At 39.4% G+C, this 21,044-nt stretch overlaps 1 protein-coding gene across 1 annotated transcript; it reads left to right on the top strand.

The window, feature by feature from the left end:
* Positions 1-204: 204 nt before the first annotated feature.
* On the top strand, positions 205-12,940 carry dkk2 (dickkopf WNT signaling pathway inhibitor 2). Its single transcript, XM_080880321.1, has 4 exons — positions 205-836; positions 8,918-9,068; positions 9,631-9,768; positions 10,978-12,940. The coding sequence occupies exons 1-4, from the start codon at positions 651-653 to the stop codon at positions 11,226-11,228; spliced, it is 726 nt and encodes a 241-aa protein (XP_080736447.1). The 5' UTR covers positions 205-650; the 3' UTR covers positions 11,229-12,940.
* The last annotated feature ends 8,104 nt before the right edge of the window (positions 12,941-21,044 follow it).

The following is a 21,044-nucleotide window of genomic DNA, read 5'->3' as shown; positions in this document are numbered from 1 at the left end:
CAAAGTGACTTTTTCCCTTCCCGTTTCCTTTGCGTGATCGCAGTAAAAAAGGGTTAAGTGCTCAGTTAAAATACACAGTGTATAATTTTATAGCTTTTTCCCAACGGAGCTCCTGGTGCCGGTGTCCAGACGACAATGCGAGAGCAGCAGCGCAGCGCACAGATCAGTTTCATTCTTTGTCAGTTGTGAATAGGGGCGGAGGAAGCAAACTCATTAGAATCCTATAAAAAGAAAGTATCCGAGATCATAAAACAGCCGGCTACAGGACTAAGCGCTCACTCGCAGCCAGACTGAGGCACAGTGGAGACCTCTTGTCAAGTTTCTGTCTGACCCTCAGAGCATCGGCATTTTAACAGTTTAGGTTCATACAAAAAAAATAATTTTTTTTACTCGTGCACCTGGCTCCCCGTGTTTGTTTGTGTCGTTGCTTTTAAAAGAATCTTCAATGGCAGTCCTTTAAATTATTTGACCTTTTCAGGACCAGAAACTTGGCATCATCATCATCATCACCACTGTGTGTACTGCAGTCTGACAAGCGTGACGCATGGACACTGCCAGGGCGCACACGTCTCATTGAGAAACTTATTTTTCTTTTCTTTTCTACTAAATTATTTTTTTCCTTTTTCCATATATTTCAGTATTTTTTGAGGATGGTCGTCTCTGCTTGGAATAGATATTGTGTTGTAGTGTTTCTCGTCACTGCGCTCAGGACTGGGACATCCCAGGTATCAGAGGCGCGCCCGAAGGCGAATTCCATCAAACCCGGTCAGTTGGAAGAAATACCGACACCGGCAACCAACCGATCTGCAACAGTCACCAAGAAACACAACATCCAGGTAACTTCAGTTATTTCACTGTCTGAGAAAATATCAGCGGAGATGTCAGAGCACTTTTTGCCCTGTATTACTAAGAAGACAGTTTATGAAATGCAACAAAAACAATCGTAATAGCAAAAACTTTTCTTCCACGAGTTCCCCTTTTCCAATTTATGATTGCTGAGTGGGAAACATTTTCCTTTGCACAATTAAAGGGTAAAATAGTAATATACACCTTCAGAAAGCTGCGTCATGTGTGGATCGTTATTGGAAATTGGGAGGATTGGACCCCTCATAAATCCTAATTGCCTTTCAAACCTGACGCCACAGTCGGGTGCAGCACACTTCCACAGTAAATCATTAATGCCGTCAGAAAAGTGAGAAAAAGTTAACACTTGGGGTAATTTTCTGTCTGGATCCGCGTGTCATTAAAGCGGTCCAGGCGCTTGCTGGGATTATGAGATTCTGTGGGGCCACTCTTACCAACCACTTTATACCCATTCAAAGGGGTATCGATCCCCACTGTTTCAACAAAGTGCCGCATTTCTGTAGAGAGTGCTTGTGAGAGCAAATATGAGATTAAAAAAAACTGTGAACATCTAAACCTGTGGATTGGCCAGGAAAATTCACAATCCAACAAATAATAATTCCTGAGAGGTGGATGTTTAAATCAGCTTGGAAGGCAGGCGTGTATGTATAAAATAAGCATAGCAGATAGTGTGCGAGCAGTAGATGGCACTGCCACATCTCCAGGACACCCCTCCCCCCAGTGGTCTCACCTGCTTCGTTTGCATTTGGCCTGTACACCTTGCCTTTTTTTGATCGTCTTGCATATCAGTGAAATGCTTAGTTTTGAAAAAGGAGGCATCGAGCTGATACAGAAGAATTATGGAAAAGCTGCAGTGCCAGACCACAATTTTGAGCGCCTGCTTACTTTCATGCCTTTGCAATGGTTTGGAAGATTGGACCGAGGGAAAACAATATGTGTGTGCAGAAACCACCACACTGTTACAAAAGTATAATGTCATGGTGTGGTGGGTCCAAACCAGGATGGCTAATATCATTTATGAGGTTTTCCAGAGTGGTAAAGAAACAGCCGCAGCTCGGCCTTGGCGAAGACTTGTGGCTCGACGATAGTGAGTGAGCTGCACTGTCCTTCTGCCTCTCATCATGCAGTAGCTATCTGTAAATAGCTGTATTATATAGTGTAATAAATCAAAGTCTTGTTTGTGTTTCAGTAAAAATGTCCTGCACAATTAATTTAGAAGAGAACAACAGGATGCAGTTTTTGCAAGTTTTTTGGGGTAAATCTGCAATATCTGTACCTTAGCTTGCACAATTACACACACACACACACACACACACACACACACACACACACACACACACACACACACACACACACACACACACACACACACACACACACACAAAATCTCCATTATTGAGGCTTTTGGCATCCTATATTTCCATCTTTGAGGTGCCTCTCTACTTTCATATGTCAGTTTAGCACTCGGGTGAAGATTGGGGAAAAGGGCATGTGTCGGCTCAAGTTTTCTTTTGGCGTCAGTTTTAGGAGGAGACTTTGGCGCTGTTGTGTTATGAATGCATTGTAATACTGCTGAGTTTGCCACAACTGGTGAGGATAGTTAGCAAATTAGTGTTTGTGAAAGTTATGTGAAAGACAATCTGAACAATTTACCACTGTATCCATTTTTATTTTAAAATGCAGTTTTTCTTTAGTACTTCAGTTCACTTTTACATAGTTTAATACAGCTGTTTGGGGATCTGAAACTCACTCAAGGTTAACAATTATTCTGAAAATTACCAGGAATCTCCCCAAACGTTGGTTTTACATCACTTTGTAGAAGATTACTGGAATACAATGAGTGGCTGTAGCAGGAAACCAGGGTGTAATTTAGTTTTGTACCCATCAGATGATGGATATAAGAAATGTTGGTCAAAGCTTTTGGGTTAAAGGAAGCATTTGATAACGTAATGTGCTTTGATTTCCTGTAGCTGCTGACAAAGGTTGATGATAAGGGTGACATTAATCACGCACAAACCAGGAAAGGCGTTAGGAATTCCTGCGTGTACAGACGGGGCAAACAGCTGAGTGTTTTCCTTTTGTCTCGTCCCTTACACGTCAGCCTGACTGGAGTAAAACCGACAAAGCCAAAACCTCCAAGACCTTGACAGCCAGTGTTCGTGGGTGGCACTCTGGGCTTCTTGGAAGGGAACCAACAGAAATGGATAGCACGGGCAGGCAGCGCTCACCACTGTAACCTCTGAACCCACAAGGGAACCAACACTCTGGCGGCATTCGTGCATAACGTGCCTGTAAAACGGCAGCCGGTCAGTCGGCCTTAACTAGTTGCTTTATTGAATTCACCAGAGGGTTTACTTTTAACAAGCAATCTCCTGAGACTCTCTCTATTAAAATGTAGCCTTTCTCCCCGAGCCAAAAATGATTGTTCAAGAATCCTAATGAGCTGAGAAAGAGAGAAAAGATGTGACTGCTTATGTGTGTTTTAGTCTTCAGTTCTGCAGGTTTTCCAGCATGTGGGTCCCTCGGGTACCATGAGGCCCTTGAGCCGGAACCATTAGGGTTCTTGTGTGGAGACCACCTTAACTGTAACTCGACTTGTTAATGAGAGAAGAGACCCTGTGCACCTCTTATTTCACAAGATTACACCTTTTAAAGCAGCATACCTCCCAGATTACTATCGAGCACTTTTTCGCTTTCCCCCGATAGCCTTTGAAGACACCGCTCGCGTACAGTGACTGTGAGCCTTGCTATGGGTGCAATGACTAAGATCAACTCAGAATGTATACTTAACTTAAGGAAGGCCTAGTTTTTAGAGACTCTGGATCCTACTGCTCAAAGGGATATGGTTATAAACACATGTGTTTTGAGTGATGAAAGAGGCCGAGTTGTGTCTGAGGACATGGTTTGTATGAGTGACTTGTGTGCAGTCTTCCCTATGTTATCTGATAGCGGCCGTCTGTGCTTTCAGGGCAAATGAAGTTTGTTTATTCAGTGACATCGTTTGTTTGACTCTTTAAGGCCGCTGCCACTCATTAACACCATTCACTGCCTCAGGTTATGAGCTGGAGCTCTGAAGGAGCACAAAAAGCAAAGAGGGCGGATGCCTAAGACAGTGCTTTAGCTTTGTTGCAACTTTTTTTTTTGTTCCAGGCAAAATAAGTGGAAGGAAATAACGCTAATTTCTTTAACTTAGTGTGTTTAAAAACTGTAAAAGATGCTAAAAATTATTTGGGTGGCAGAGGGATGTTATAGTCAATAGTTACATGAAAAAGAGAGACTTCACTAATGTCATGGTTCATAAAGGTGATCTTTGCCATTTGCAGCAGACTGCAGTTCTGCCTTATGTTTTATTAGTGTTTGCATTGGAGGTCAATATCACCGTTCCATTCAGCAGTGAGGTTTACAAGTGCTCCAAATGAAGCAATAAAATACATCATTTCTCCATGCCCTCATGTGCTATCTGATCTGATCTTAGAAAATGTTCAAAGTAGATGAAGAATTCAATTCACTTCTTTTTTTCTAATATACAGTTTTTGGCAAGTTTGAGCTTCATCGTCCAGATCACAAGAATAAAAACACAAGTCTGGGGGAACAATTGTAGCAATTTTATTAAAAAAAACAAAAACAAAAACAAACAAAAAACAAACAAACCTGTCAGCTGATGTTGGCCCATTATTTTGTTGGCCCATCCAACCTCTTGTCTGTTATTCTCTCACATTACCTTTGAGGGTTTTTTTTTTGCTTTTTTGTCAGTTGATCATAAAGAGCTGGAGTCTAAGGGCTTAAATTACCCTTCTGTTATGTTGTTCCACTGCTGCTTTCCAGCGTTCATACTGGTTCTTGGTTCTGCCTAGGTTCTAGACATAGAGGAGAGGAGACATTCTTGGTGTTATTTTTTTTTATGCATTACCGGGCTCTTCCGTTGAATTATATCAGCACTTTGGAATGACTGTAGAGAGGTAAATAGGGGATCCAAAGACTGGCAGAGAGGGTTCAAAGCCCTGTATATCCTGCAGTAAATCCCTTGGAGATTGTTGCTCCCGCACATTTAAGGTTCCTCTTCAAAGCCGTAGAGCTTTACCAGCACGAGAGCAACACGAGACAGGGCCGGGGGCTTCCCTTATTGCCCTCCGTCTGTCTCTTCCTTTATCGTCTCACCAGCATACCATGAGAGGCTGCACAGTACAGAGTGCTCAACCCACTTCCTATGCAGGATCCAAGGCTCTTCTTTTATGTTGCTAGGCTGTCTAAGGAAAAATAAGGGAGCAACAGGGGAAAAAAAGCGATTTGAGATTAATAAGATGCATCCCAAAATGAAACCCTGTCCCTCAGATGTTGCAAAAGAGGCGTTTTAAAACATGACAAGATAAGGCAAGTTTATCAGCTGTGATTTAGGGGGCCGGCCTCGTATCATTGGGTTTCAAAGGATTGTCTTGCAGTTTGAGACATGATGGAAGAGGTGAGCCCCATTCCCACAGTGCCCCGTGTACTGTGATCGATGCAAACCTGCTAGCTCAGAAAGACAGATAGGTTTGAATGCAGGTAGTATGAAGTACTGCTGCACGTCTGGATCCATTTGTCTTCTTTAGATAACCAGAATTTTTTTCTTGTCAGGAGAGAAAAAGAAAACTTGAACTTCTGTTCAGTCCACATTTCCAGCAAATTCTTTTCTTGAGAGTCCACGGCAATGTCCGTATTTCTTTAAAAGAGGAGCTAGCAGAGAAACTGAACTCCACAGTTGAGCGGGAAAGTTTATTTCTCATTATAACAGCAGTAGTTTGTAAAAACCTGGGAGGAACAGTTTGGGGTTGTTTGTTTTGAGGAATCAATGCCGACTTAATGTGCGTTAAATAGAGAGGTGAAGCCAGGAGGTTATTAGTTCGGCTTAGTACAAAGACTGGGAGCTGGGAAAAGTCCATACTGTGTTTATTAATGAGCTTCAGAAGTGCTGACAGGGCGGGTCCGTATCTTAACAATCGATGAGGTGAAATTTTCAGCGTTTCCTCCTGCTTACGCACAAATATGACCTCTCCACATCCTGACAGCAGTTCTTAACCTTGTAGTAATTAAGAAATTTTGGGAATCCATAAAGCACCAAGGATTTGTTGCTTTCATCAGCAATGTTAATCATTTGCATTATGGGAATCTGTCATAATGATAGATGAGCGTTCAGCTGAATATTTCAGCTCATTTTTCTACGGCTACATCATTGCATCCATGTGTTTCCAGTCTGAGAAAGTCAGCATGGCAAACCTCCAGCAAGTCTAATCTTGTTCACTTTCTGAAGCTAAAGCACATGAGTAACAACTTTTAATGTGCTGAAATATTGATATTGTCGATAGCTGATTTAAACATGTGGTGTACATCGACGTCTGGAACGGCGCCCGCTCTTTTGGGGATGGTAGACCTCTCTGTACTGACCTTCATACCCCCAAAAGGAGTTTGTTATATTTACTGCGGCTGTAATGATTTTACTCTGATTTAAACCTCTTTTATGTTCACTCACATGTTGACTCTTCCATGTTTGTCAGTGGTAAACCAAATAAATCAAATCTGTCAATGCAGTGCCAGGGAAATGTGGATGTTGTGTTGGCAGCGGAGCGCCACCAAAACATCGTGTGCTTATGTCAGTCTTCAGCGAACGTGATTAATAGTAGATTCCATTTGATCTTAGCTTTGGTGTTATGCGTGAATAGGTGTTCTGTTGTGCAAATATGTGGTCCACTTCATATCTTAGCTTATCCTCCAAATTAAACCGAATGGTTGGAAATAAAAGAATGATGTGCAGAAACACAGTGACCTGAACTTTCTTTTTCGTGTGTGTGTGTGTGTGTGTGTGTGTGTGTGTGTGTGTGTGTGTGTGTGTGCGCGTGTGCGCGCGTCCCCTCAGATGTGGATGTGAGCCTTTCCTGCAGCTGTTTAAAATGTCCCCCTGCGTTGATGAGTTCAGCTCAAATTCGTGACATTATTCCATTTGTCAGCAAAGTTCTTTGATTTGTGTTACAATTTGCACCAAACTCCTTTGCTCCTGCTCCAAGTCTAATGACAATGGGACTTGCATGTGTATGGAATTATATCAAGACAGTGGTTCCAATAAAGAGAGTCTCATGTCAGTGTACACGCTTGTTATCAGAAGACTGAGCTTGGGTTTAATTGCACTTCTCACTGCTACGGATAGTTAGTTTTATGCCTTCTTTGTGTGGTCCCTTCATTAGGGAAAAGACGTAAAAGCTCTTGTGTACTTGGCTACATAATATTTCTCAGGCTTTTGGTGTAAAAACAAGAAATGCTAAAGCAAAAACAAAGGCAAATGAACTGTAAAGGAGCGTGATTGGCTACCGAAATGTAGCCCCATTAAGCCTGTGAACAGTTAGGGAATACTGAGAGAAACTGAAGTGGTTTGCCTTGGTTTGGTCATTTTAATAGCTGTATTGTTTGCCCACGGAAAAATAAAAAAAAAGAAACATTCAGTAATAGACGAGTTAATCCCTACAGCATATTTTCCCCTTAAACTTGGTATAGAAGGACCGCAGCCTGTAGTAATTTCACCCAAAACAAACAATCTACAAACAACAAACTGAACAATATGTTTCACCACATACCCCCACTGGTATCTAGCCATTTACTTGGATACTCTTGGGTTAATTTGCTAAGGTTTTGGGTCTTTTGGGCCACCCAGTAATTACAAAGAAAGTGAGCGGAATTTAGCTTCGGCTTGCAAAACAATAACACATGTTTTTAAACTTACTTTTCAGAAATATGAATTTGCTGTATTTCAATCAAAATCCAGCTAGAATTCTTTATTCAGAAAGTTGAATTAACAACTGGAGGAACCAGAGAAATAAGCGACACAAAGTGGGTGGGTGACATGTTAAACTAATCTCAACTCTGAGGTGACTAGCAATGGGAAATGCTGCTGATTAGCTCATGAGAGGGTGGAAAATATGCAAGAGGCTTACCTACCAACCAGACACTGGCATGTACATTAGCAAGAAGCTGTAACACAGCGAATAAACACAACTCCTGGGCTTCAGTTCGCTCTTTCCTAGGTCCTGTATTTGGTCCAAACGAAACTTTGTTGAACAGCTTAAATCAATAATTTTGCAAAGTAATTGAAGACCCAGCTGCAGATTAGAAAGAACAGACCTACCACCTTTGCAGGGGTGGATCAGGTGTTCTTGTTATCAGGGGTCTCTGCAAAGACCCCTGGATGTAACGTGAAATTCATTTGGCTTGACTGTTTTAGCTTGCTGCAGCCGTGACTTTTGGAAAGGTATAGGAAAGGTATCGCAATACTTTGAGCAAAAAACTATCAGCTTTAATGCTTTTAAACAGTGATGCCATGTGCACCACAGCACTCTGTAGACATTCAGAGGGTGATGACATGTGGGAGACACAAAATCTTTACAAGAAAATATATGCCATGTTAAATTAAAAATAAAGGGTGGAGATAACAGATTAGTTTACCATCTCAAGATGTTCCAGTGGCCCAGTAAAAAGAGGTATAACATGAGTTCGGATGCTGACAGGATCAGTGTTGCCAAGGGAACCGCATGCCCAATGGGTACTCTCTGACTCTGGCCTGATGTGCGCCTTTCTAAAGAAGAAAATAACGACCCTGCAGATGCAATTAAGGGAATTGTGTTTACACTGCAGCCATATGTGCATGTGCTTTATATTGCTTGATGTCACTTAGGCAAATACATCAAAGTCAAATAACAAAAGGCAGCATTTTCTGTTTATTTTTTCATAAAATGTGTTTTAAGAACTTGCGAGCACTTTTAATGTGCTTTTAACATAACCAGTGGGTATTTGTAAGTGGGTATTTAACCTGCAACTGAACTGGCATCAGCATAGCTCAAACTGCACCAGGGAGCATTTCAATTAAACACGTCGCCTCACCAATGGAAGTTATGTGAGGCATGGTTTTTAGATCGGGCTGTCCACGGCAATCATTCAAAATTCTGCTGCCAGGAAGTCACGCAACATAACAGGTTCTTTCATAAACTGGGTAGACAGATATTTGGACATAACATCTTCTCTCTCTATCCAGGTGTACCCTTGCAGCAATGACAAGGAGTGCAGCGTGGGCAGCTACTGCCACAGCCCTCAACAGGCTCCTTCTCGTTGCCTCACCTGTCGCAGGAGGAAGAAGCGCTGTCATCGAGATGCTATGTGCTGCGCTGGCAACCGCTGCAGTAACTGTACGAATACACACACACACACACACACACACACACACACACACACACACACACACACACACACACACACACACACACACACACACACACACACACACGTGCATGATTGTAGCGCATTTCAGTTTCAATTACGTTATGACTGCAGGGCACTATCGTGAAAATTCGATTTCTGGTTTTATTCAAATGTTCTTGAAAAAGCGGGTCTTAGTTATAGAGCCAATCTATTTAAATAATGTTGAACACATGCTTTCAGACAGAACCCTGAACCATAGCTGAACTGTATTCAATTGAGGCCCAGAGGTTAAGAATCAGTGGTCACATGTTTTAGTGTGAATAGCGTGAATGTGTGCAGAGGCTGCGCTGAAACTGCTCTTTGTTTAAAATCAACATAGCTCACTAACACATATAGGAGTTCTTTGCATTATGCACTGAAAGCATCCATTTGAGAGACCTTTCACAGAGGCTAATGTGCTCAGCTTTAACAGTCTGTGCCATGTTTTCCTGAAAAACTAAGCAGCATTGGCGTTTTCGTTAACTATATATGTTTCTCCTGTTTTTACAGTCATTTGTGTCCCCATCTCTGAGAGCGTGATCTCGCCTCACATCTCACCATTAGATGAACATATCAAGCTCTCCTCCAAAGACCACGGCTGGAAGGGTGGGAAGAATGGAAAGGGACAGGCCAAGCATTCTCTAAAAGGTGAGATCTGACAGCAAAGCATGTCCAGTATGAACCGAGTGATATCAAGACATTATCTTTTATCATCATTACTTTCCCTCTAATGTTAGATTTGCTCTGTCCCTTTCCTATCCTGGTCTGGCTGAATTGTTTTCTTGTCAACTTTAAGAAACCCCTAAAGTACTCATGGGTATTGCAGTGCACCAAAATATGCCCCTCATTTCCCCTCTGCCCATGTGTCTGTGTCTCAATCTAAGCGTGGAGATCCCAGAAGGAAAGAAAAAACACAATGCCTTTGCTGTTTCTGCACTTACTTAAATCCATACAAACAGTCTCATTGATAGGACACCTTCCATGATACACCAGTTTTATCCACAAAATGCAACTTTGGCATAATTAAGGCAAATAACTCACAGAGACCTGTTCTTAGCAGTCATGTCACCTGATTTAAGCCAAGTAATGGACTATCAATATAGTAATCTGTTTAATAAGACACTTAAATTACTACACTATAAATACGCCCTCAAGGCTCCAATGCTAAAATGATCGTGGAAATAAGAGCACTACTTAAATCTGCCATAAATGAGGCCATTTGGTTTTACTTGTACTTGACTCACCCGCTCTCCTTACACATTATTACATTATAATAGGCTGGTGCAGGTTGCCACTTGAATAAACTCAACCCAGAAACTCAGTGATGTTAAACCAGTGGAAAACAGTCTGACTTAGCAGTCCATCACACTGATGGAATAATGGAATAACTAGTCAGCAAAGTGGGGTTTGTCAGGGAAACAGGATGACTGGATTGGATGATAATGCGGCTTCTGGTAAGCTGTGTCACAGGCCTGCAAGTAAAAGTGTTTCAATTCTAGTGATTGTTGATTTATAAAGATTCAGTCAGGCAAGTGTGTTAGATATATACAGAGTCATGTGAAAAAATTAGGACAGCCTATGAAAGAGCGTTTAAAAAAAAGCATATTTAGACATATGGAAATTATTATTATATAGAATCAGTCAGCTGTTGATATCTTTTGTTTAATTAGCAAAACATGGCTGCTTTTCGCTGTTGACCTGCAATTTAAAAACAGTATTAAACATTAATATGTGAACATGCTTTTTTTTTGGTTTATGTTTTTCCAAGTGCAAATATGCCAGTTTAATGCAAAGTTTGCATTTTATTGTTTGTCGGTTTATCACTGGTCATATATTTTTATTGCTTTCTTCCTCTAGGTCACGAGGGTGACCCATGCTTGCGTTCTTCCGATTGCTCGGACGGCTACTGCTGCGCCCGCCATTTCTGGACAAAAATCTGCAAACCGGTGCTGAGGCAGGGAGAAGTGTGCACCAAGCAGAGGAAGAAAGGCACTCACGGCTTGGAACTCTTCCAGCGCTGTGACTGTGCCAAGGGCCTCTCCTGCAAGGTGTGGAAAGACGCCACCTCTTCGTCCAAGTCCAGACTCCACATGTGCCAGAAGATCTGAAGCAGAAGGCAGCTGTTGTCGGCTTAAAGGCCTCCGTCTCCATGTGTGAGGGGATTATTTTTTTTTAAGGATGGGTTGTGGCGGTACTGAAAAGAAGGAAAAGACAGAGACTGACAAGAGACAGAACAGATGCGGCTTCAGGCTCGCTATTCTGCAAACGGAGGGCAAATGGGAATGCTTTAATGTGTTCTCTGTGAGTGGTCCATCCCTGCACCCCACATAACAACCACGCACCCTCACACACACGCACACACACAAACACACACAAACACACTCACGGTTTTGAGAGATTAGTGAGCTTATAGGATGCTATCCCCCCCCAAAGAAAAACCAACATTTTACACATTCTTGTGAATATCAGGGAACCGCAGAGTTTGTCAGCTGATGCTGTGATAGGTGTGGACTTTTTGTAGATAGCAGCAACAGTCATAGCAGTCTTTCCTTAAACCTCCAGCTTATGATATTCGAAGCCGAAGGACTATTAACACAAAAGCCATATTTTTACTGAATAGTACATGCTCTACCAAACTCTGAAGTCAGTTAGCTTTAAATAATGTCGCATGTGACACTCATAGGATCAGAATTTTGGCATGTTATACTGTCTGTTTGCCAACTTTAGTACTTATTTTAAGATCGAACCCAGCTTTTGCTACGCAAAGCATTTACAACCAGCAACAATGTCCAAAGAACAAATATACATTCCCTGATGTGTGTGTGTGCCTCTTACACCAAAGACAGAAAGAACATTTGCTTTGGAATGATGAGTTTCATCTGGGGCATTCGCTTGTCACCCTATTTTTAGCCACAAGAAGAGAGATAAAGTATTGTATTCATTGTGAGAATCTTGTTTGATGTAGGATACAGCTGTAATCTATTGTGATACAACTGTGCGGGTTAAAACTGTTTGCACTGAGGTAGTCCTTTGCTGCAGACTTGGTGGTTTCAATACCGGAATGGTTCTGCTTTTCAAATCATACAAACGGGATTCAGGGATATGTTGGAATCGCAATTTTTCCCTTTAGAAAGCAAAATGCTCCACAAATCTGATGTTTTTAAAGAGAACTGCAGTTAAAACGAATGGCTTGTTGATGGCACACAGCCCTCTTTAGTTTTCTGCTTTTAAAATATGACTGGATACTTTCTTTTGATGAAATATTGAGTTTTATGGTGTAATGGATGTGAAGCAATGCTTTTTCTCCCCTGGTGTCAGTGCTTTAAATAACCACTCATTACCTACAAATCAATATAACATTTGCCTCCTTTCGCTTTAAGACATTTTTTAGAGCATCAAGTACATATATTTTGTAACCATTAAAATACCAATAAGCTCTAATATTGTAAATAGACTGGAAGCAAAGCAAATGTATTTAAGAACCAATGTATATCATGTACATATAATAACAAAGGAATCCTAAAAGTTATAGCAAAATGATCTAGGTGAGAAGAGTAATGTCAGAAGAAACAAGCACAGTTGGATAGACTGAAATCGATTAAAGTTGTGGGTGTAGATAAGGGGTAAAGGCTTAGATAGCATGGACTGATATCACAAACTGAATGCATCAAAAGGATGGTTCCTAAAATAGGGAGCATCAAAATCCAAAATGTGTTGTGTAAATTGTGTGTAAATGGTTTCAAGATTTGCATCCAACGAAATGATGTTTCTGTGAATTCACTGCATTGATCTGTTTCATGTATTTACAAAGATGAATTAATAAAAGAATGTATTTTGTATTCCTAGTACACGGGCCTTGTTTTTGCTTATCGTGTTGCTTCTTATGCTGAATTCTTACAATGACAACAGGAAATTAAACACCGTATAATGCATTTTGATAGCTAAAAAAAACCCCTTTCCCTGAGGGGTTGGGACAGCCAACGGATATTTGATCTGGCAAAGATGCTGAATGCACTTCCTGACATGACCCTCAAATTTATTCAGGCTTTGCCCCTGAAAATCTTACTTTAGATATTAAAGGTGTGGACATTATTTTATTTGTTATAAATAAAAGCAAAGTTATATGTGTGTTAAATAAATGGTCTTTCAAATATCTTCATGCATAAACCTTTGAAATGTTTGCTTTGTTACACTGATAGCAATCTTTGGATGGGGTGAGTTTTGGCATGTCGTCACCTCTTATATAATTTGAAACCAAACTATTACAAATGCAAACAAAAAAAATAAGTTTTAAGTCTTATCAATTTAATAGTGACTACCAAGATATACCGAAAATAAAAACTAATCTAGGAAATTAAAAAAGGAAAATTATTTATTGGTGCAAAACTAGAACATAACCAAAACACAGTTGCAGAAATTTCTTGCTAAACTGTTACAGCTTTACAGTAAGATGATATATTTCTTTACAACGTTTTAATTGAATTAGAAGACTATATTTATGGCTTTAAAAATATTTTCAATATGAAAAATGTTTATTTACAGTTATCTGAAAAAGAAAGTTTTCACAGGACTTGCAGTCATCTTAAAAACAAAGAAACAAAAAATAACGACAGCTGATAATCAAATGTACTTTATTAATTGATCTTTATTAATTGATCATCAGCAAGTTTGGACACCTCTATGAATTCATATGTTTTGGCATTTTGCTAGCTTGTAGCATTCAGAACAGCAAATACAATGTCATGGCTTTCTTAGGAGAGGAAATCCCAGCTGATGAGAAGTAGCTTTAATTCTTAGAGCATACTCCAGGAATTAAAGGTGCTGCGCTCCAGTAGTTTAAATGATATCTAACAGACTCCAGTTTGTTCATGTAAATGGAGAGTCGTCTTCATACACTAAGGTACTTATGGAGTTCCACAGGGTTCCATACTAGGACCAAATCTGTTTACATTACACATGCTTCCCTTGGGCATTAACTTTCAAAAACATAGCATAGCATTTTACTGCTATGCAGACCATACCTAGTCGCATCTATCAATGAAGCCAGACGACACTCATCAATTAGTTAAACAGCAGGAATGTCTTAAAGACATAAAAACCTGGATGACCTCTAATTTCTGGCTTAAAAATTTAGATGAAACTGAAGATGTATTTGACCCTAAAATCTTAGAAATGTGATGTCCAACCAGATACTTACTTTAAATGGCATTACCAGATTCCCCACACGAACACTGTAGGGAATCTTGGAGTCTTTCTTGACCAGGATACAAGTTAAAAAGAATATGTAGGACTGCTTTCTTGCATTTGCACAACATCTCTAAAATGAGAAATATCCTGTCTCAAAGTAACTCTGAAAAACTGGTTCACACATTTATTACTTATAAGCTGGACTATTATCACTTTGTCCTAAATGCTGCGTACTGACAGTTTGGATTTGTGAGACAGACACCCTCTCTATTTTCAAGATTAGTCTTAACACTTTCCTTTTTGAGAAAGCATATAGTTAGGAGCTGGATTGGCCCCTAACTAAACAGTCCCCTAATTATACTGCATTAGGTCTAGGCTGCTGGGGGTTTGCCATGATGCACAGAGTATTTCTTCTTCCTTTACCTGTTTTCACTCTGTATGTTTTATACACCACTTGGTTTAATCAATAGTTATTATTAATTTCTGGCTGTCTTCCTCGGCATGTCTTTGTCCTGTCTTCCTCCCTTCACCCCCAACAGGTCACAGCAGATGGCAGCTGCCTCTCCTTGAGCCTTGGTTCTGCCAGAGGTTTCATCCTGTTAAAAGGAAGTTTTTCCTTCCCACTGTCCCCCAGTGTTTGCTCAAAGCGGGTCTTTTGATTGTTGGGGGTTTCTCTGTATTATTTTAGGGGTTTTTTGTTTTTGTTTTTTTAACCTTACAAAGGGATTTAAGATGACTGTCTTTGTGATCTGGTGCTATATAAATACACTTGAATTGTATGTAAATAAATTGAAAGGTCAGACCTATTCAATACCATCTATACATCCATCCGTTAAAAACAATAAAAAGATCTGGAATGGGTTGCCGGCAAGAATTCTCTTCTCCCTAAAAGTAATGTAGCAGAACAACTTTAGTTTGCAATAGTTGCTTCTGACCAAACCACAAGACTTCTGGAACAATATCCTGTGGGCGAACAAAACCAAAGTTGAGATGTTTGACCATAATGCACAGCGCCATGTTTGGTGAAAGCAAAACAAAGCATATCAGCACAAACACCTTATACCAACTGTCAACCATTGTGGTGGAGAGGTCATAATTTGGGCTTGTTTTGTAGCCACAAGATCTGGGCACCTTGCAGTCATTGTCTTGATCATGAGCTCTTCTGTATTCAAAAGGTTTCTAGAGTCAAATGTGAGGCCATTTGATATCTAAAGCTTGGTTGAATTAAGGCTGTGCAACAGTGATCCAAATCACAGCAGCAAATCTACAACAGAATGGCTGAAAAACAAAGAATCAAGGTGTTGCAATGACCTGGTCAAAGTCAAAACCACAGTCTGAGTGAAATGAATGAATAAATAAATGCCCACAAACCTCAGTGAAGTGAAGCAATGTTATAAAATGAAGAATTGGTCAAAATTCCTCCATAACAAACTGAAAGACTGATAAACTAGTTATTGAAGTTAAAGGTGGTTCTAAAAACTATTGTATCACAGGGTGTACTTACTTTCTGACATGATGGGATAGCGTGTTAGGAAGACTTTCTGTGAACGTGCTATGAAAGTGACGACAGTTGTCTTTTATGAGTAAAACCTGTCCTGTACAAGCACCACTGTGCTTTTTTCAGAAGTACAAATAAGACTTCTTAAAAGCCATTATAGGCTGATGCTTTGCAGATGTTAACTCTAGACAAAAGTCTTTGATATGCTCAAAGAAATACAGTAAAAATGCGCAGCATATGTTTGATTACATCAAGCCAACATCTTTATAGCATGTTCTGTGTACACAAGGGTTAAAAAGAGATATAGAAAATAATACTGACATTTCTAGATGCGATCACTGTTTTTACCACTTCAAAGTGCCAACATGTGATGAAAGCTCTTTAAGAGGCTACTTTGAAACAATACTCACAATTTCGAGAACATAATTGTACAATCCTTTTTGACCGTTCCCAAGCAACATGTTTTTTCCATCATCTCTAACAGGAGATGTAGACTTTGCAAAACTTCAAATGCAGCAGCATCATTTTGGAGTTATTGTTCTTTTCCGTATGCCTCATTAAGTCTAAAATGCACTTCTACTTACTAGCCAGGGGACTTTTTTCATTTTTCAAAATGACTTACAAAAATGTTAAAAAGCCTGATGTCAGAGGTGTTGAAAACTGTCTTAACAATAATCCCATGCAAACTAGTTGGAGGGTTTTGTTCAAGTTGTTACAGACAGTTTGAACCAGATGTTAGGTTCATGTGGCCCTATGAAAGTTGTGTTGCAATATATCAACTACAATATTATTTGTGATTTACAAGTGTTGTGCAGTAAATTTCCCAGTACTACTGTCAGTATCCACTTACACTAAAATGCAGTCCTCAATCCAAGATAAACGCTTCTTCTCATATTTATTCAGTAAAAATTCATAAACATCTGGTCCGTGTGCGTAATTGTAAATTAGCTGCTGAACTTTATTAGTCTTCTTTGAAAATTAATAAATAATATTCAGTCATGTACAGTTTTTCCCTCAGTCATTAGCTGTGGAAACATTTGGGAGTGACCAGTTATGTAAATGTGTTAACCAGATGTTCACTATGCATATTTTTTTGAAGTAAAAAAAAAGTGTAGAATCTCAAAGGTATTCTTGCTGTCTTCTTCTGCTGTTATAACTTTCAGTATTATTCTTATAATAACAATAAAAATTATTTAAGCTTTAGCTTAAAAAAACTAAAAACCTTTCCATAATATGTGCCCATTTTTATGGATATTTGACTACATTTTTCAATTTAAGATGGTAACACACACCGCAACTCATTTTCTCACATTTCTTGAAAGTAAAAAGCAGCAGCGTATTCAGCACCAACCCTGTGCATCGCCCTTTCCAAAGTTTGTGCTTTCAATATAGCGAGTGTCCAGTCCCTTTTTTTCCACATGTGCTTTTGATGGAATGTAATAACTCAGCCCTACCTTTGCCTTTGTTTGGATAAGGTTTCTGTTTGCTGAAATACTGGATACATGTTTTGAAAATATAAACAGCAAAGAAAATCTCTACAGACGCTGGAAAGGGTAAATTCAGGGTGACTTGAGACTTCAAATCTCCATGGAAAGAAGAGGTAGATGCAAAACGAAAGCTCTTTTCTCCAGTTCCAGGCCACCCACAGGCTCTGGAGTCTCCAAAAACCTGCTAATGAGAGAGTGACTGTCACTGGGTCTGCACTTTCCAGTGTGTGTCAGCAAAAATTACAAATGAAGGCGTTTACGCAGACAGGTTTGACTACCCATAAGGTTGGCAGCTAGAAAAAATATGCTAAATGATTCAGTGGAAGGCTTTGATTTTGTGCCCGTGTTTGCACCATGTAAATCACAAATGTAATTTGGGTTGGTATGGCTCATATCATTCTCTGTGGCAGAGAAATAAAGTCTTCTCAAGCAAGCAGACCTCATGACTTGATCACACAGCCTTCTGCATCACACTTACATGGAGCTGAAAAAAAAAATGACGATGCTCCAGTGATTTTTATTTGTCTCTTCTGTCTCTGTCTTGGTCTTTTATCATTTGCATATCCTCACCATGAAAACAAATATGTTGTCAGCTAAGGGAAAAATTCCCAGAAAACCAGGTTGAACCACTAAAAAACCCTTTGTGTCACTGGGTCTTATTGTGAGTTCTCTTTTATTCCAGTCTGCACGAGACCAGAAGTTAAGGAATTAACTTAAATCCTGCAATTAGAAGTTGATTAAAGCTTTAATAGTATGCAGGGAATAGTAGGCAGCATATGCAGTAAAATACATTTTAGACACACTCCATCTGAATGCAAAAGCGGTGGTGGTACAGGTTGCGTTAATGAGATAGCCACATCTGTATTCCAGTGGTGGAAGAAAAACTGTGATCCTTTAGTTGAGTAAAAGCGCAATAATCTGAGCAGAAAGTGTTACATTAGTGCACTTAAAGTAGGAAAGTCGTTACTTTTTCTGAAATAATGTTGTCCTTCTGGGATGTATCACTCACATTCATTTTATTTATGTCAGTAGTGGTGTGAAGATAATTTACTGTTGTAGGTGGAGGTGGTGGTGGGGTAAGTTTTCACTACTTTATGCAGTTGGTTAGTTTAGTCCACTGGTTGCCAACTTAACATTTGCTACTGCTCCAGAAAGGCCACAAGATAAATATGACAGGTCATGAAATGTTGAGTTACGATGAAATGCATTTACTTTTTGGTGATATGACACTCACAGTACTTGAGCAAATTAGGATAGTTACTTTGTAGTTATTTCTAGCATGGATAACTGGATTCCCTTAAAGCTCACACTGTGTTTTGGGTCATGACCTGCTATTTTTTTTAAGAGAGTGGATACTAAGGACTGCTACGAATGCACACATGCAGCCATGTGTGCACACAGCCAGCACTAAATCAGACGTATTGTAATATCTAAGCCTGGAGGCTGATTATTGTGTTCTTATCTTCTTAAATCTGCAGTCTGTGGCCACTGAAGCGATCGTTTGAACTGGCAAAATTTCTATTTTGACATAATAGCAAGGTTCACATTTATTATTTTCCATGACTTTCTTGTGCAACAGTGTATGGTCCAAGAAAAGAATATTTTTTACATCATAGGTTATTCAAACAGATGAAATGTCCCTGCCAACTCTGGGCCCCCTGCCTGTTCAACCGCTGCTTTTTGTCAGCTCTCTATATCTGTGCTGTTATTAAACAGTTGCATTGGTCCTTAATGGAAATACCACAGTGCATGTAACAGCAGCCCAATGAGCCAGGGAGGCACTATACAACGTGTTGTAAATAGAATCTGTGTCAAGACAAGTCAAATTATGGCTGCTTTTCATCCACAACAGTATATTCACATTAACCTGTGTATGTGCTTCAGATTCTCAGCATTTTAAAATCGCTGACAAGAACTTTCCAACAATGTTAAAAAGAACTGAAATACCTATAAGTGTTTTACTGCACACCTTTCCCTCCTCTCTCTCGGAGCTTTTCTGTCTTTTATGAATTTAAAAGAATATATCCTTTTAAGTTATTTACTGGCAGATTTGATATACAGTCACCACTTTAGTCTCACTGCTTTTTCCTTTCATATTTAAAAAACGTTGTTAGATTTACATGTTTCATTCAAATGTTTTAAAGAGAAAAATTGTTCTTTTAAAAACCAGTCTGACAAAAAACAGGAGAATTAAAAAAAAAATGCAAAAAATAAACACATAAATAAAACAAAATGATACAAGATGTTTCCACCTGAACTATAATCTCCTCCGTTCTCAGTGTGTGAATATTCCCACATCTCATTGTCAGTTATGCATCAGGTTTCCAAAATAATTCTGACATTACAAAATCATGACAAATAGACAGATAGATAATAATAAGGAAAACACATGGGAGAAACACTCTCAGCTCTACAATACATAAGCATTGCTTTACAATTGTGACATTTCAGGTTAAATGTCAGTTAATCCGAGACCAATGTGTGCGTATATACTCTTGGCTGCTGGCCGCCACGGCCCTTTTGATAGTTTGTGTACATGAGTCCATGTGTTTGACATGTCTTCTCATAAATCTCCACGCTTACCAAATAATTTTGGAATTTGGTCACAGACAATTTAACATCTTTGAAGCTGTGTTATTTGTCTCATGTTGTTTGGAAAACTTTCACATTAAAGCGCTAATTGCCAGACCTCTTTTATGACTAAATCTCAACCTGATCTGACTTAATTTTGTTGTCATCATTGACATTTTTATTACCCAACTTCAAAGCTGAAAGCTTTTAATATGTCTTTACATTTTTATGTGCCACCTGTGTGTATCCGGGAATACTTGTTGTCTACTTGTTGTCTGTTTGTGGTTTATCGCTGCTCATTTTACTTCTCTCTGCTTTTGTTTTGCAGATGACCGCTCTCTGCCAGCCTACCTCTGGAGGTTTCTTACAATAAAACGTTTCTGTTTTTTTCCTTTCTATGATCACCAAACACTTAAGCGAAGAGAATCCCAAGTATAACATTGTCGGATTAAAGTACTAAAGATGAGTTATGCTGTGAGTTCATGCTATAAAAATAAATTACAGTCAGCTATAGAAGATAAAAAAGAGGCATCTCCAGTCATTGACAGGTTGGATTGCTGGCTAACGTCCCAAACCTTCAGCATTTGTATTTACTGATTCCTGTTTTTATACTTTCTGGTTCAGATTTTCATACAGTGGAGCAAAATCATAGTTCAAATCAAGGGAAAATAATGTCTTCTGATAGACTCTTCATCAGGACATTAAGCACAGCATTCAAATATTAGATCCAATTACTTCATGCTCGAGTTATGAATCAGACACCATGTGCTTGAAGTATTTCTGCTTTCCAAGGCTTCACATCTGCATAACAGCCTACAGATATTATGAGCAGTGGGTGATATCTATATGCATTAAAAATGTGTTTAACCTTATGTGCATTTACCATGGTACAGTATATGTGTATCTTGTCGTTCATGTGTATTCACCTGTATTTTCATGTTGTTTATCCACTAATAGTTGCATTACAGGTCATTAGTTGTGTAACTGTAGATGCTCTGTGCTGTATATTCGGCAGCACCTTAGCACAGATGAAAGGAATTTGTTTCTAATACATACCATGCATCTCTTAACAGCATTTTCATCATCATAATAAACCCATTTACACCTGTTTGAGGCTGATTTCCAACACACTTTGGGGTCATGGCTCTTTTCTCACTTTTTAAATCTTAAAACATCTGTTT

The sequence above is a fragment of the Rhamphochromis sp. 'chilingali' genome (genome assembly GCF_963969265.1).
Source record: "Rhamphochromis sp. 'chilingali' genome assembly, chromosome: 4".
NCBI lineage: Eukaryota > Metazoa > Chordata > Actinopteri > Cichliformes > Cichlidae > Rhamphochromis > Rhamphochromis sp. 'chilingali'.
Note: the sequence above shows the minus strand (reverse complement) of the source record. Positions and strands in the feature narration are given on the sequence as shown.